The sequence below is a fragment of the Gouania willdenowi genome, chromosome 2, assembly GCF_900634775.1.
Source record: "Gouania willdenowi chromosome 2, fGouWil2.1, whole genome shotgun sequence".
NCBI lineage: Eukaryota > Metazoa > Chordata > Actinopteri > Blenniiformes > Gobiesocidae > Gouania > Gouania willdenowi.
Window position 1 is genome coordinate 5,328,609 of NC_041045.1, and position 16,874 is coordinate 5,345,482.

The 16,874-nt window shown below is 38.0% G+C and overlaps 1 protein-coding gene across 6 annotated transcripts; it reads right to left on the bottom strand.

The window, feature by feature from the left end:
- Positions 1–617: 617 nt before the first annotated feature.
- mpp4b (MAGUK p55 scaffold protein 4b) lies at positions 618–16,421 on the bottom strand. Of its 6 annotated transcripts, none has more exons than XM_028464162.1 (22): positions 15,434–16,421; positions 13,585–13,680; positions 13,367–13,488; positions 13,215–13,292; positions 12,904–12,987; positions 12,577–12,708; positions 9,870–9,951; positions 9,245–9,330; positions 8,957–9,031; positions 8,151–8,347; positions 7,434–7,492; positions 7,324–7,341; positions 7,197–7,238; positions 7,082–7,102; positions 6,991–7,005; positions 6,319–6,360; positions 6,061–6,234; positions 4,439–4,519; positions 4,264–4,357; positions 3,258–3,366; positions 2,871–3,005; positions 618–1,454 (listed from the first exon to the last, which is right to left on the bottom strand). In XM_028464162.1, the coding sequence occupies exons 2-22, from the start codon at positions 13,622–13,624 to the stop codon at positions 1,266–1,268; spliced, it is 1,875 nt and encodes a 624-aa protein (XP_028319963.1). In that variant the 5' UTR covers positions 13,625–13,680; positions 15,434–16,421; the 3' UTR covers positions 618–1,265. The 6 variants fall into 6 exon arrangements, with proteins under 6 accessions (XP_028319963.1, XP_028319976.1, XP_028319947.1 ...); XM_028464185.1 differs by adding an exon at positions 2,644–2,758 and having other exon boundaries at positions 1,319–1,454; positions 6,991–7,102; positions 7,201–7,238; XM_028464175.1 differs by lacking the exon at positions 6,991–7,005 and having other exon boundaries at positions 7,078–7,102; positions 7,201–7,238.
- Positions 16,422–16,874: the final 453 nt, after the last annotated feature.

Consider the following 16,874-nt stretch of genomic DNA (forward strand, 5'->3'; position numbering starts at 1 on the left):
AACAAACAGATCACTGATCGTATGTTTAGGTTTCTGAATTATTTTCACTTTTATCTAACTTAAAATAAGAATAATAATTTAATGTATGAATACAATAATTTACCATACATTGACCCTTATGCGTACTTGGCAAATATTGTGACAAAGATTAGACATCTTTAAATCTAATATTAAATGATTCTAAATTAAACAGAAGGAAATATAGTCAACAGAGTAAACTACACAAATATATAACTCATATTTACATTGTTTTTTTAAAATTATATAATTATATTAATATATTTACGTCCATCATTTGTGTTCCCTCTTTGACACCTTTCGTGTCAATACAAAAAATAATTTAACTAAAGGGAAACAATGTATAAAGTGAATTAAAACAAGAGCATATACAGTATGCGTCAGGGCTTCTGTGTATATATCTTTAGGACATCCAGTAAAAGCAGGTGTGACGATCTCAAATATCAGTTCTGTTGACAGATATTCAGAAGTTAAGAAATTTAAAGACATCTAAGATCTAGTTTTAGAAAGAAACTAAAAGAGTTTAAAACTAACACTAAAACATACTGGAATCCAATGCAAAAAGGATCAAATGGCACATCCAGAGGAACGATAACAAGTTTGATTTAGTCTTTTATTTTCAACTCTTACACTCACATTGTGTCAGATTCAACATTGAACTTAATACAAAGATTTTCACCACATACTCATGCTAAACATCTGTCTGTAACTTTTCTTCTATAGGAGTTTTTCTGCGAGTTTTAAAATAAATCTTTGAGTAGAACTTTTCCAACACCTTTGACTGTAAATGTAAGGCTTTTCACCTGTGCAAGTTTTCATAAGCACAGCTAAAACAGTTCATTTATTGAATTAAACAGGTACAGCGCTGCTTTATCTCACTTTGAGATTCAAAATAAAACTGACATCCAGTGTAAATATTAATCTTTGGTAAATATTGAAATAATTTTGGCAGATTTGATGTCTTTACAAAACACAAATAATAACTAGACAAACTGCATTTACATGGAAAATGAAATGGTTGAACTGACTGGTAAAATCTGACTAAAAGTGGTCGAGTTATCTGTGAATAAGTACATAATATGAAAGACGGAGAAGCCTTTAGTGTTGACAAAATAACACCAGTGGATTGTTTTGGCCTTTTTTTAAACCCTATTTTAAGGATTTAAAACTGACAACAAAAACAAAAAAACAACCTCAAAAAAGAGAAAATGTTATTTTCAAGCCCCGCCCCCTCACCAGCTCAGCTATTACTCGGGTGTGGGTCGTATCCAGCCAGAGGGAACCCACTGCGGCTCGTCCTGCGCCCTGGTCACCGCCGTCAGAAGCTGGACGCACGAGTCCTGCAGGTCGTTGTTCACCATCACGTGATCGAAGAACTGACCGTAGTGAGTCTCCATCTTCCTGGCAGAGTCCTCCATCTCCTGGAAGTCCTCATCCTGTGCAGGAAAACCAGCTTTTGGATGGATATCTTTGCTTTAAGATTACACTTCAAAATAAGAGACTTAGCTCATCATAGGCTCCAATGGTTACTAAAAACTAGTTTAAAATCTTATGTCATATCAAAGAATTCAGGAACAGAAAATTCTTGGTTTTTTTAATGTGAAGTCCTTATTGAGCCATTTCAAAAACAAAAAAAAAACAATTATAGCCATATGTTTTCTGTATTGTTTCCTGACAACTACTTTTTCTTATTGGCCAACTATATCAATGCGTATTTAGTTTTTTAAACAGATACTACTGTTAATTTGTTGGACATCTTGGACGCTGTAGTACATTTTATCCATCTAAAATACATAACATATAGTGGTTATAAACTCTGATCAATTTTAAGTCTAAATATTCATTCTCAGCAGCATGTTTTATTTTGTAATTGGTCAAATTAACGAATCAAAACAGTGCATACACTGCGGTGGACACGATGTACAGTATGATGCACAAAGATAAAGATCATTTTGTTCATGTGGATCTTGTTGGGTTCTTTCTTTCTTACTATGGACTCTATATTCTGTTAAGCGCTTTGGGATGACTTTGTTGTAATTTGCACTATATAAATAAAGTTGAATTGAATTGAAAGTACTTAGGAAGGGATTTAACATTCATTTCCTGTTGTATCAAATCTGGTACAACTTTTTTCTACACTTTTGTAGGTCATTGACGTACGAGGATTTCACCGCATGATATTTCATAAAAATGGGCAGGGTTTGCATGAAAATTAGGATGGAAATAAAAACAGAAATACTTGTACAGAACTATAATAAAATAGAGTAGAAAATAACAAAGTTATTTTAAAGATAAAGGTCGCACCACATGATCCTTTGACACTTTGACTAACAGAATAAATTACAGTAGTAATGTCGTAAGTAACTTTAAATAATAAAATGCAAATAAAAGTTAGAGTGCATATACTAAAGTTACAACAAATTTGGAATCTTTTTATGCATTTACACCTTTTTTTTTTTAACTAAAAGAAATGCAGTTGGACAGAATATTTAGGTGTCACGTCATTGACCCTTGTACTGAAAATACAAATTGTAAAAATGTCATGATTTCAAGTTGCTTCATAATAAGTCATTATCTTCAAATACTAGTCAATATTTAAATGGAAATCTCTTTATAAAGTCATACAAATCTAAAAATGCTGCTCCATGTCACCAGAAGACGAGACGACGCATTAGGTCTCCAAGATGTGTGTATCAAAGATGACATACATGGCATCACAGGGACTTTTGGAGCTTCTCACCTGGAGAGCAGGAGTGGTTCTTAGCTCTACGTAGTTCATACTTTGGTCTTGGTTTAATGTTTGAGTAGATTTCTCTAAAGGCGTTGATCTATGTCATGAACTGTGGGCTCACTTTGAATGGGCGGTTGATGTAGTAGTTGGTGGTGATGAGCGACTCCCGTCTGCTCTCTCGGAGACGCTCCAGGGGCGGCGGCTTCACGTAAATGATGTAAGCTCGTAGCTCGTGTGTTCTCACCGCCTGGATGGCCTACAATTAGGAGGCGGAGTCAAGGTCAAGAGGGTTGACTCAGTTTTGACTAGGGAGGCATGATAAGTAGCATTTGGAAGGAATATGAAACAGCCGGTCATAAAAAGAAACATCAGAAGAAGAAGAAAAAAATGACTATTTTTGTTTCGTCATCAGCTAAAACAGGTAAAATTATTACGTGTTGAATCAATTGTAAAAACCATATTAGTGCATCATGTGTATACAATTACTGTGGCTTGGGGACTTTCTTACATTCGGCTCTATGTCGATGATGCACATCTTTCCGTTGATTAAAATGTCCTTCACTGACTGGATGCTGGTGCCGTAAAGATTCCCTTTGTACTCCCCGTACTCCAGAAACCTGTCAAGTCCACACACTGATTACAAAATAAAACTCGCTATGACGAGGGACAATCGGGAGATGGACACAGACTAAACAATGGTTGTAAAATACATATGTGGTTCATCGATACAAAAATAAACTTCAGTGGCTCTACAGGATACAAAAATAGTACAGAAATACAAACCTTGGGTAAATAAAAGTTTAATTGAGCCTTTAAATTTTGTCAAATTTGATTTGTCGTGCAGGGCTTTTATTGTGAAGAGGTTTTGTTCTCATAACAGAACGCCTTCCTTGGACACTTAACACTAGAAGGCAGTAATTGATTACCAAAAGTTTTCAGTATCGACTAATGAGGTACATAAAGGAAAAGGTAATTTTGTTAAAAGGAATTATTTTTATCAAAACAACTTAGGTTTTATTTATTTAGAATTTTAGGATGGAAAAAGATGCTGCTTCACACACTTACCACACTGCTGTTCAATTCTGAGCTTTGGTATTGAGTTACTCTTGAATGACACATGAGGAAAAGCAGCTAGTTTTACTGAATAACTGCACATAATACATTGCTATTCCAAAAATTATTTACCAGTGATTGGATTCACACATTGATGTCTAATTATTTTCTAATTCAGTATAATACTACTTTCATTTATTTTACTCTCTTTATTACAACTTTCAGAAACATACAGAGTACATTTTGACATACTTTGAATTATTTGAATAAAATACTTTTGAAATATATTCCTCCAATATAAAACAATATACATACAATTCCAAAACATTTGTGTTTTGTACTTTTTACAGGAAGATCCACTGCTGGAAGGATCTAGGATTATTTTAGTTTTTGATAGATTTAGTCTGTGTGGTATTTTAAATAGCATGTCTCACTTATTTAGGATTTAATATTGTTCGTACCTGTTGTTATAAACCATGTTGTCAAAGACCTCTCGGCTGGTGAAGTGATACTCTCGGCCAGACTCTTCGTACCCACGTGGTGCTCTCGTGGTGTCTGCACAGATAAAAGTCTTTTTTTTTTTTTTTTAAATTAAAAGTCGATTTAGACGTCAGCGCTGTGCGGACAAAGACGTACGAGGAATGGGTCCGAAGAAGACGGCGGGGTTCATCTCAATCAGACGCCGTCGAAGCTCATTCACACCGACACTGGACGGACCTGAGGGAGGAGCAAAGAGTTTATTTTACACTTTGCAAACATCAGAGATTCATGATAACGACGCTCCAATCAGAATCCAATAAAATATACTAGTGGTTCTCAAACTTTTTTTTGGCTCAGGTACCCCCAATGTCCGACTACTACTCAGAATTCTGTAAAAAAAAAAAACAACTATAGAGCAACTATAGAGCATAATGATGGAATGAACGAGTGATACCACATTATTTTAAAGAATGTCATTTTGTAAGTAAGTGGAATTTAACAGTATTTAGTATTTTGGTCTAATCAAGATCATTCCTATTATTATTTTGTGTGTTTTTGGTGTATTTTTGTTGTTCCTTCTTTTCATTATATTTTTCTCTTATTTTGTGTCTTTGTTGTCATTTTGTATGTTTCTCTGTTATTTTTGTGTATTTTGTAGTGATCTTGTGTATTTTTCTCTTATATACGTGTCTGTGGTCATTTTGTGTGTTGCTGGTAATGATAAGTATTTTTCTCTCTTCGTGGGTGTGTTTTTGGTGTCATTTTGTGTATTTTGTGTTGCTGGTAATATTCAGAGTGATTGTAATTTGCAACTAAAAATGAACATATTTTTAATGCTTTCATTTTGTTAATTTAATTTGCCATCACGTGTCCCTTGGGGTACACGTACCCCCATTTTAGAAACACTGCAATATACAATAGAACTACGGCAAAACAACGAGAATTCTGATATCGGAGCGTCCTTACTTAAAGCGGCTGGAAACAAAACGTTTTTATCAGATAAAGACATAGTGTAAGCCTCATAGATCAATGAATCAAAGATCATTTGCTCGAAAAAATTATGTAAAAAGTTGAAACAGCTGCTCAAAAGTTTGTTTTGATCTCCACTGTAAGCGCTCGATTTATTGTCATTGTCGGAAAGCCTTCATGCATTGCATTGTGGGATATGGAGTCCCATAGAAGGATGCATAGAAGTGTTTTTTTCTTAATTCTAACTGTAATTACTTGCGTTTCTCTTCGCCAGCAGTAAGCTTGAAAAAGTAATCTGACTACTGATTACTCCTTTAAAAAGTACCCATGTTACTTTACTAATTACTTGATTCTAAAAGTAATCTAAATATTAGATTAGAAGTTACTTTATTAGTTACATTCAGCAGCTGCAGACAACACCTTCCACTGCGTCGAAATAAAAATGACAACCGGAAATTCTGTTTTTATTTGGAAGGTAAATTTCTATCACAAACATATACACAAAAATAGTCACTCTAAAACCTAGAAAACTCAAATTCAGGCCATTTTGTCCATACTGCCCTTCTGTGTTTTCTTTTTCTTTATATATGGTACAATAATACAGTTGAAAACAATGAGAAACATCCCACAATGCAAGGCTCTTTTTAGCCTGGACCCCAGGAAGACTAACTGTACTCAAAGGGTACAGCTAACGGGGATCAAAATTAAATAAACAAATGCGCAAAACTTTTCTGAGCAAATCATTGAGGCTAACACGTTCACCAATCAAACAAATAAATAAATAAATAAAGTTAACGTGTGCCATGTACCCACGAGGGCGAGGAGGCGGTGCGTGTCCTCCGGGTGGCGCTGGTGTCGCACCACCTCCTCATACGGACAGCAGAGGGCGCTGGAGCAGCTGCTGGAGCAGCGAGTGTGGCAGGAGGCCTGAGTGACGCTGTGGGCGCGGCGTCGACACAAACGCATGCTGCGCCGGAAGCCCGCTGAAGGACAAAAAAAAAACAGTCCAAAGTCTCAAGACAAGACACGACTTTAGGACAGAAAAGACCAGAAACACGTCTACTGACCTAAGTATATTCCTTCAATGTTGCTGCTGAAGTCGTCATCCTCTGGACAAAAATAATAAACATACAAGATGTACAATTACCTGGGAAAAATGTCAGTTCATGTCCATAAACAATATTTTGTGACCCAATTTTTAACATTTTTTAAATCTAAATTACACACAACCCACTTTGGTAATATTTGGCTCTTCAGGTAAGATGGCAGTACTTCCAGCGTAATATAAGCAGAATCCTAAAGCTGGCATTAAAGCTGTGGTTCCGAGCCTTTTTTTGGAATGTGACCACATTTGGACATCACAATTTTCTGACAACCCCAAATATTATTTTTTTTCTTCTAGAATTTGTTTTTGATCATGTTTGAGATCATATATATATATATATATTTTTTTTTTTTAATATAATTTACAAAATAAAAGTATAGAAATACAGTTGTTCAAGATTGTGTGTTGTTTTAATTATTTCAAAAATCTATTTAAATTTTTCAGAAATTTTGACCCCGTTTAAACTCCAGGCGACCCCACATAAGGTGCATTAAATCTTTTAAAAAAAATCATATTGCTAAACTGGAAGTCTCATTGCGTCAGAAGATGGCTCAACAAAATAGCTAGTATTACAATCATTGAACTCATTTGCTTTCGTCAACGGCACGATGAAGCCATTTCTGAATTTGCTCACCTTCTCTGAGCTCCTCTGAAGCAGGACGAGACAGGTCAGAGGTGAGGAACGCAGCAGAGATCAGCACAGAAACAAGCAAAAACTCACCTACCAGATTCAAAGGCCTCCTCGTCTGTGGCAGCGCAGAAACAGAAACGCACAGAGAAGCAGTGAGAGTGAGAACCTGATGGAAACAACAGGAGGATCAAAGGATCAAAGAGCCTCACCTGCCTCCACACATCGATCGTCGATGGCCATAAGGTCTTCCTCTGCAGAGGACAAAATGTTTCAATCACCATCCAAAGCTCTGAGGTGGTCCTCACACACATGTTAATGCGGAAATTTGCTCCTCACCTTCCTCCACCGTGCTCACTTCAGGAAACATGGGAACAAGCAGAGACGTTACTTCAGTATTTCTGACACACAGCGAGTGACAGGCAGAAGGTGAGAGGAATCAAACTCACACGTCTGGACGCAGGCGTGAGGCTGGTACGGCTGAGACCACCAGAACTCCCTCTGCTTCCTGATGCGCACACGCACACACACACACAAAAAAACAAAGGAGTGAAAAGACACTCAGCCGACAGCAGCAACAATTACAACTGTAAAAAATTATAAAAAATATTATTATTTAAAGAAAAGAAAAGAGAAATGGAAAAAAGAAATAAATAAGGGAATGCACAAACGTCTGCCAAGTACCAAATATCCTAAATATACAATGATTATTCACGTTTTAAAGAGTAACTACTGCTGTTGATTGATCCTAGTCCAATTGTTAACATTTTAGTAAAAGTGTTTTAATTTAGCGTTGAACGTGTTCAATGGTGGCTATTACAATCAAATTTTGCGAGACAGATTTTTAGGATTCTCGCACGTCACCAACTTTCACTGTTGGCCCCGCCCCTTACTTGGAGTCAGGAGTAACGCCCATAATCAAGGCAGTAATGACGGAAAAACAAGAGCAAAGAGAAGAAAAGAAAATTACAGAAAGAAAATGATTTACTGCGTAGAAATAGATTAAAAATAAAAAAAGTAAAACATAAGATTTAGAATAAAAATACAGGAAGAAAAAAGGAAAATGTGTGCAGCGTGTTGACAAATGTTGGTGAGGATCAGCAGCTTTCTTTAGATTCACTGAGCTACTTTTAGCTGTTGCTAAGCTCACTGAATGACACACTGACCGTTTGAGCATGTTGCTGGACGGCACCAGGCCGGCGCACGCTACGCTGCTGGGCAGTTTCCTGGCCTGCCACCAGAGGGCGTCGCTCTGGTCCACGATCTCCAGCACGTCGCCTTTCCTGAAGCTCATGCCGGCGTCGGCACAGGGAATGCTGGGGTCCTGCTGAGGGCTGTAGTCCACCATCGCTCGCACGTACAGCTGAAAGAAAGCAGGTTCTCACCTTAGGGGTCGGGGCCCAGACAAGGACTGCCGCACTTATTGCATTGTCTGACAGGCGTTAATGCAGTGGTTCCCAACTTTTTAGCTGTCGTGACCCCATTTTTGGACCACAAATTTCTGGCGACCCCTGAGACTTTTTTTTGTTACAAATACAGAGTATCCAGTATTAGTTCATATATATATATATATATATATATATATATATATATATATATATATATATATATATATATGAGAATGTGAAAGCATAGAAGTACAATTGTTTGAGATTACTGTGGTGTTTTATTTTTAAAGTTCTATGAGCTTTGTTCCTCTTCCTGCGCTGCTGTAAATCCATTTCTGTGATTATGTATTGTTTTTTAATTGTGCAAAATAGATAAATAAATTAAAAAAAATCTGAAGTTTAAAAATAAGTTTAATCAGTAATTTTTTAATTTTATTTTTACTAGACATTTCAGGTAACCTGTTTTTTTTTTCAGGTGACCCCACATGGGGTCACAACCCCAAGATTGAAAAATCCTGCGTTAATACATCAAAACACGTTTTTATCAAACGAATATGACAAAGTAAAAGTGTGTGCGTCCGTACCATGGTTTGGTTGTGCACTGCCCGTTCCGTCATTGGAATTACTTTGAACATGATGGTGCCGTGAGATCGAGCTTGCTGATTGGATGAAAAAAAAAAAAAAAAAAAAAAAAAAAAAACCCAACTCAGTGAGAAACAGATAAAACCAGACCAACATGCAGTATCTGATCTTTGAATCAAATGATTCCCTGAAGACAAACTATGGCATCAAAACATCAAAGATTTTACAGCCAAATGTTTTAAATAGCTGATCTCCAAGCAATAAAAAGTCAGTGATTAGGAATTATTTACCACAACTTGGATGACCTGTTCAGGCTCCAGCCCGTCCACGGGAAAGCCGTTCACCTCAATGATCCGATCACCAGCGTGAAGCAAACCTACGAGGGAAAACAAACCAGCTCAGACGTCAAAGACATCAAACAGATTAAACGTAATGTACCGCACAAAAACAGCATTGAATGCTGGTTATTTTCTCAGTTTTAGAGTTTATAAATATAGCTGTACTTAGAGCCTGATATTTTTTTTTTTAATTTTGAATTGAATTAATCAGTGTTATTTAGTTTATAAAGATAATTGTACATTTTGACAAACCTTTTATTTTATACACGTGCATTTGTGGAAAATAAATTAAGTTCCATTTGTGCAAGATTTGGTCTCTTCCTTTTTAAGTTTATACATGAGATGTTTATTGTCTGTAAGGGAACCGTGCCAAAAATAAATGTGGGGAGAGAAAGTAACTGGTAACTTTTACTTTTATTTTCTATATGACTTACTTCTAGGATATATACACCTCTGTTAAAAAGTTTCTTAACATCATTTAATTCCATTTATAATTTTAATAATATTAATAATAATGAAAATTACAAATAAATGTCTTTCAAAGAGCATTAGTCCATTTTTGTGAAACAGCACTCACCACTTCGGTCGGCCAAGCCTCCGTGAATCACTCGGGCGATGAAAATCTCCCCCGTGATCTCGTTCCGCTTTATAGTTGCTCCCTGAAACAGGAAACGCACACAGTGAGCACTGGGGGTGCTACTTCCTGTCTAACACAGCCATGGATGGAGAGCTTTTCAAAACACAAATGAGACGATGGTTGGTGAGATGACGCTGAAGGAAAGAGAACAATCATCTACCGCTGAGTGTCTGAGCTGCGTCCCTCAGGTTTCCTTCTTCTTCTTTCTCTTCTTCTTCCGCTTAGGTTGCTCCTGCTGCCCATTGGTCAGGTAAGGAGGCACTTGCATGTTTGGTGTGTTTTCAGACTTTGGAGATACCGACAGGGGGCTGATGTGAGAAGTGGAGGGCGGAGCCTCAGGGCTGGAGTAGTTGGAGCATCCAGACTCGCTGCGTACTCTCATCGTCCCTGCAGAGTCCATCTGAGACCTGGTGGTGGGGAGCAGCGTCTGCAGCCGCTCCACCACCTGCGTGAGCAGCACCAGTGCCTGACAGTTGTCCTGCACCGTCTCCGCCACGCGCTCCGTAGCAGTCGCCATGCGGTCACCCAACACCTGGATGTCCTTGGCGCTGCTCGCCATAGAGTTAGCGGCGAGCGTCACTGTCAACCGCAGCTCATCCAGACTCTCTTGCTTGGCCAGCTCCACAGGGGGAACCGACATCATGTGAGGAGGACGACGGGGGCTCGGGGGCGCCGTGTGGACGTGAGGAGAGCGAAGCCGCGGTGGGAGGCCAAGATGGTGGAAACCCTGGAAACAGCCAGGCATGGTGACAGAGGACCGTCCAAGTTCATCTCCACTGTAGAGCCCTTGGGCAACGTCGTCTCCAATGAAAAAACAGATGATTAAACTGAGGATGATGACGGAGTGAAATGGAGGATGATGGAGGAAGCATACACGTCAACCCAAGACAGTCGTCAACTCATCGGCAGATACTTCTTCTCGTTTTATCTTTTCAAATGACAATCTAAAGCAAAAAAATCGACCTTATAATATAGCCACGCCCCTATACTCTTGTGAGCCTTGCTACATACTAAGCTAACAAACATGTGGGACTAGTCTCAGGTATAGACTTCCTTCCCATTCTCAAAGGGCAACAGCACATTTACTGTCAGCAATTTAGAAAGTAGTGACTTGGCGGCCTAGCATCGCCGGCCTAGCATCGCCGGCTGCCATATTTGTTTCGGTTATAACAACATGTCGTCTCTCGTTGTAACAGAAGAGGGTTAAACATGCCAAAGAGCTACTGTGTGTTTGGTTGTTCCTCCTATGCCAAAAATAATTCAGATATAAAGTTTTTTTTTTGATAATTCCAAAAGATAAAAATAGCAGAAAACCCTGACTTTCCTTCATAGGATGGTCAAAAATGCTTAAGTGTGGTTGAGGGGGACAATGGTTAAAAACTGGTCTCTATGAAAATGTCCCATTCCTACGTGTGCTCTCTACATTTCATAACGGGTAAGTGAACAGTCAAGATCTGAAATGAGGATTGAGGATTTTAGGAACATCTCTGTGGCTTTAGTTTTCAGATGTTTCAAGAATCCATGACGTACTGGTGAACATAATAAGTTTTGAACACTGTTATATATACTCACGGGGCTCATTTATGAGGTAATTGTAAAGATCGGTGTCGATAAAATTTGGCCAATGTTTTGGATTGTTCATCCAAGTGTTGGCTGGGACTTTGTACAAGTACTCAGATATCCTTAGCACTGATATCAAGCGAGATTACGTAGTGCGAGGATTTGGGCTATATCTGGCATGTTGGTCCATTTGATTTACATGCTAGACATTAGGCCACCTGTTTCATGGTGAAAAATATGGTGGAAATGTGTGTTATTAAAAGACATGAATTACTATGAAAGTATCCGAATGTGAATGCTGGTTTCTTCTACTATGCTGGAAAAGGCTAAAAACTGCGTAGGTTGACATGTATGAGGAAGACGGAGCGGTGATGAATGGACGAGAAACACTGATGGAGGCTCTGTGTTTTCTTACCAATCAGGACTGAGCCGTAGACTGAACTGCGCCACAGTACGTTGCCGTTACAAACTCTACACGGACTCACTGGCTGGCTGCAGCTCGCCTGAAAGCGACTAACGCACGCAAACCGCGGCAAAGCCTTTGGCTGCGGACGCTCTGAGCCTTGCTGAATCCTCTGATTGGTCAGTGAGTCCCAACGGCGAAGAGAGGAACCGCTGAGCTGAAGGAGGTGAAGCTTAGTGAGGCACTCACAGATAATACAACACAAAAGTTATTTTTAAAAGCAGCTTTTAAAAAGAGTAAAACAAAAATGTTAAATAAATAACTGAAACAACAACAATTTAGTTGCAAAACAAAAAATCACCTAAAAGAAACAATACCAACGTTGACATTTAAGGAAAGAGACAACGTATAAAGAGTGAGACAGTTGTTAATGTGTAATTAATATTAACTCACTCAGTGCCATTGACGAGATAAATCGTCATTTGCATTTTTTTCACGGGGATTACTAGAAAACACCCTGGCGGAGGTCCCTCATCAATATCTAAGCTGTGGGGTGTTGTAGTGACCAACTGTGCCCTGAAGATGGCAGCAGTTTGTTTATGATGGAGTCAAAACTCACTGAAAGAACAACTTTTGGTGTGACATATAGGTTTAAAAATGTGACGAGTGAATGTCTGATCTCACCAGAGGCTGCTTGTTCTTCACCAGACACACGACCCTCGTCGCCTCCTCCTCGTCCGGCAGCTCGTCAGGGATGGGTGCCAGCGCCGGCTCGTAGTCCTTCTGGGCCACCGTATCATGAGCCGAGAGAAGAGCCTGAGGGACACATAGTCATTTTAAGGAAAAATGACGGTAGCTCATATCTATCTGGAGAACGTGCATTAGTCTATAAACCTTTTTTTTTTTTTTAAATCATTTTTTACTTTTGTCAATCACATCAGCAAATTTCAATTGCAAGAAAGCTGCTATATGAATAAAGTTTGATTTATTGATTGATTGATAGTGAGTGACCTGCAGGTGAGGGAGCCTCAGCAGACGGTAAAGCTCCTTGGCATCCTCGGAGCACCCTGGTAAAGCCCGGATGTCAATCAGCAACTGCAAAAACAGGAAATGATTCACGTTAATTAAAAGTTTGCTGATGCACAGACGCTGTAACTATGGATACTTCCATTGATTAGGATCTGCTTTTCAGATTTGTCATGAGAGCTAATCATACTACAGCGTCCATTACGTCACAGCAGCTGGAAGACGCATTGTTACTTACAAATCCTAAAAATCCTGAATGAGACCATGTTAGCTGTAACCATGAAAACCAAACCCACCTGTAGAGAGAGACCTGAGGCGTAGTCCAGAGCAGGAGACGGACTGTCCCTGAGGAACCTCTGGAGCACCTCGTAGACCTAGATGTCAGTGAATAAAGGATGAATGAGACTCAACTAGGACAGCCCACCAACCAGGAAGCTGATTGGCTCACCTTGAGGAGTGACTGCAGCCAGGACGAACCCAGAAGCTCCTTGAGAACCTCAACACCATCCACATCCTGATCCACAGACTTCCTCACCTCCTCCATCAGCTCAGAAAGGACCTGACGCACATCTACACACACACACACACACACACACACACACACACACACACACCTTAGTGCACTCTAGCAGCAGAGCGCAACAGGAAGTGACATCACTGACTCACTTTGAGGGTTTAAAACCTGAGCCTCGACCGCCTGCCTCATGGTCACCCGAGCGTCGACTCCGACCAGCAGCTAAAGGCTCAGTGACGGACGCCGACCTTCAGAAAATTACACATTGATTCACTGTGTTTTAACAAATTACATTCATGCACAAAACCTTTCTTGCAAATAAAAGAAATTGAAGCCCTTGAAGCTAAATGACTATTTCAATGTTTCACGAATACATATTTTAAAGAAAGTTGTCACTTCCTATAATCACATTTTCCAACTGTTTGTAGATTTCTATTTATTTATCTTTTTAAATTTTGGTTCACTTTTCTTACATTTTACTTTGCATTTGAACTCCGTAGCAGACATGTTCATATTTAAATTATTCCTGGTATTTTTTTAAATATCATCATATATATATATCATAAATATTAATATATAGGTTATGTTGATTCTATTGGAGTTGAACAATAGGTTTAATATATAATTTTCTTTTTAGATTTATTACAGTACATTTAGTGTAATATATTAATTTGTTTTATTATCTATATCGGCAGCCATCTTGGTACAGGGCTACTCGCTCCAACAGTGCATTACGTCTGTAGAAGAAAGCCATGTTTACGTTATCAAAGTCATCATGAACATTTTCAAATGTTCAACAATCATCTGGTTTGTTTGGTACAAACATAAAACATGTTGTAGGACAGACAGAGAGACATAAATAAACCAAAAGGAACCCAGAAAACATTTGAATTTGGGTCTTTATTTAGAGAAAAGCATTTTAATTAATATTATAGTTGAAGTCATAAAATAATATTTTCATCCCTATCACTATAGCTATATTGCCATTGTGACTAATATTTTGCCTCTGTATCCTGTACCAAGATGGCGGCACCTGGAGGGAGGCTCACAGCCTCTATTTATACCTCTGCAAAAGAAAACATCAAATGACGCAAGCTGATATCATTAAAACAGAACTTCTGATTGGCTGCTGAAAAGAACCCAGGACATCAGGAGTTTTTCCACATGGCATTCTTGCTGTATTTTCTCTAGAAATGCAATACGTCTAATTTTATCATTACATTTATTTCACTGGGTTTATTTATCATAAACATGTCATAGTAGTTTAAAATATTTTTTATAAAATACTTTTATTTTGTATCATGGCATTTGCATTAAAAAAAAGTTCTATTTGATTGTGATTAAGGATGTAAGAAAACATTGTTTCAGCGATACATCGCGATATTTCACCACGCGATTATTGTATTGATCAAAAAAAAAAAAAAAAGTTTTTTTTTTTTTAAATCATGTTTTTTAATTAAAAAAAAAAAAAAAATGTAATCACGCCGACAGATGCATAGCACATAAACAACCGGTCAGCGAACCACATCAGACCTTGTTGAGCTACATCACTTCTCAATGCATTTTAGCTTGAAAGTTAATTCCATTTTCTTCATCATAAAACACACTGAGCACTTTTATAGATACATGTGGTTACTTTCTATTTTTTTGTTGTTTTTTAACTGTTTTGAAAAAATACATTTCATACCATTTTGTACTTGTAAAGGTGAAATTTGTAATTATTGAAATCGCGATGTATATCGTATTATCAAGATATATCGTTTCATGACATACAAATCGTGAATCGTATCGTTTCGTATCGTCAGATTCAGGGCAATACACACCCCTAATTGTGAACACACACACAGGTAGTGATACAGTGTTATCTAATCCAGTCATAATGAGTAATGCAGTGAAGTCCAGGGCGAGTACTGGACATAAACCAGTTGGCCTTACATCCCTCCTCGAGCCGGAGCCCTGAAAAGTTTCTCCTCCTGAAACGAGTCACTGAACAGTTCCTACCTGGAGGTGATGAAGCTCCTCTCTCGTCTCCGTCTCCTCCTGCAGGTCCAGATGGAGAAACCCACGGGAGTCACTTTCATGGAGAACTGGAGCGTCAGGGAAGGCGGTAATCTCTCCGATCCGATTTAATCCCGGTGCGAGAAGCCGCCTGGCGGGTTCCTCCCTCAAAGCTTCTTAACTCTTTCAGCTCCAGCGCTCAGACACGGGCGGTGGGAGGGACAAGACGTGTAGTAGTCCTGCTGCTCCACATCTCAGTAGAAGTGGGGGGACGAGTGTGTAATATCCTCCACAGTTCATCAGGGAAGAAAGCTGTCAGCAAGCCTATTAATCTGGCTACAAGACTGGTAAAAGCCTTCAATGGAGCAAACGCACTCAGATTGTCTGCTGACAAAGAGCAACAAATGAAGGATTTGTTAACTGCACAAGCAACTCATTAAATAAGTGTGGGAAAAAATACGGATTTATGATATATCGCAATTTTTATTTTTTTTTGGAAACATTAAAAAAAAAAAAAAATCATTGTTGCTGCCCAGATTTTTATTTATTTATTTTTCAAATGTATTTGTATTTTAACCATGTTTGCATAGGTAAACACTATTAAAATCTCCACTATAAATTTAGCAATTTTGACTGCAACTTCTTTTAGCTATTCAGTCCTTGCAAACACTACCTTCTAGTCTTTTTCGCGGCACTGAATATTTATTAGTAATGTCAAGTTTACAGTCACTATGGAGCTATCATAAATGAGTCTTTGCGATTGCCTATCATTCTTCAGTCTTTGATTCAATAAGTGCCGATTCTTTTTTTTTTTTTGGACTGACGCATCGCTTTACAATCTTTACAAATTACAAGACATTTAATACATTTTTACCACAGGCTTAATGAATTGATTCTTTTTAGCTTTAAAAGTTCTTTCAAAGACTCATAGTAAATACTGTAAGAACATACTCAGACTAACTGCATATTTCTAAAAGTTTACAGACAGCGACTTTTGAGTTAAAAGTAAAAAAAAAAAAAAAAAAAAAAAACAGCGCTATCAATCCATAATAATGATGGCCTTATGTTGGAGTCTTTATTTAATAATAATTCATTTTATTATTTATTTAAGCGTTTTAAAACAAACTCAAAGACGTTTTACAGGGAAAACAATTACACACAAGTCAAAAAAGAAACAATAACAAAGGTAAAAACAGAAAATACTTAATCATAAGTTAAAAGCTAGCTTAAAAAGATGTGTTTTGAAGTGTCTTAATTACTAACGACTCTATAACTCAGTCCCAGATGAGTCTTCACACACTTACAAGTAAATGAAAAAAAGACAAGACATTGCTTGTTTTTATTCTAAACTGACTTACCTTGATCAAAAGGTCATAATAGTGATCCTTTAATGAGTTTTAATCCTTTTTAATCAGATTCAGAAAACGTTTGATGCTTGTTTTTG

Coding starts and splice junctions, on each gene's coding strand:
- mpp4b (XM_028464146.1), bottom strand. CDS start 13,624: ATGAGGCAGGCGGTCGAGGCTCAGGTTTTAAACCCTCAAA. Junction 7,103..7,200: donor TCGACGATCGATGTGTGGAG/GCAGGTGAGGCT, acceptor GCGCTGCCACAG/ACGAGGAGGCCTTTGAATCT. Junction 6,235..6,318: donor CATTGAAGGAATATACTTAG/GTCAGTAGACGT, acceptor TTTGTCCTTCAG/CGGGCTTCCGGCGCAGCATG.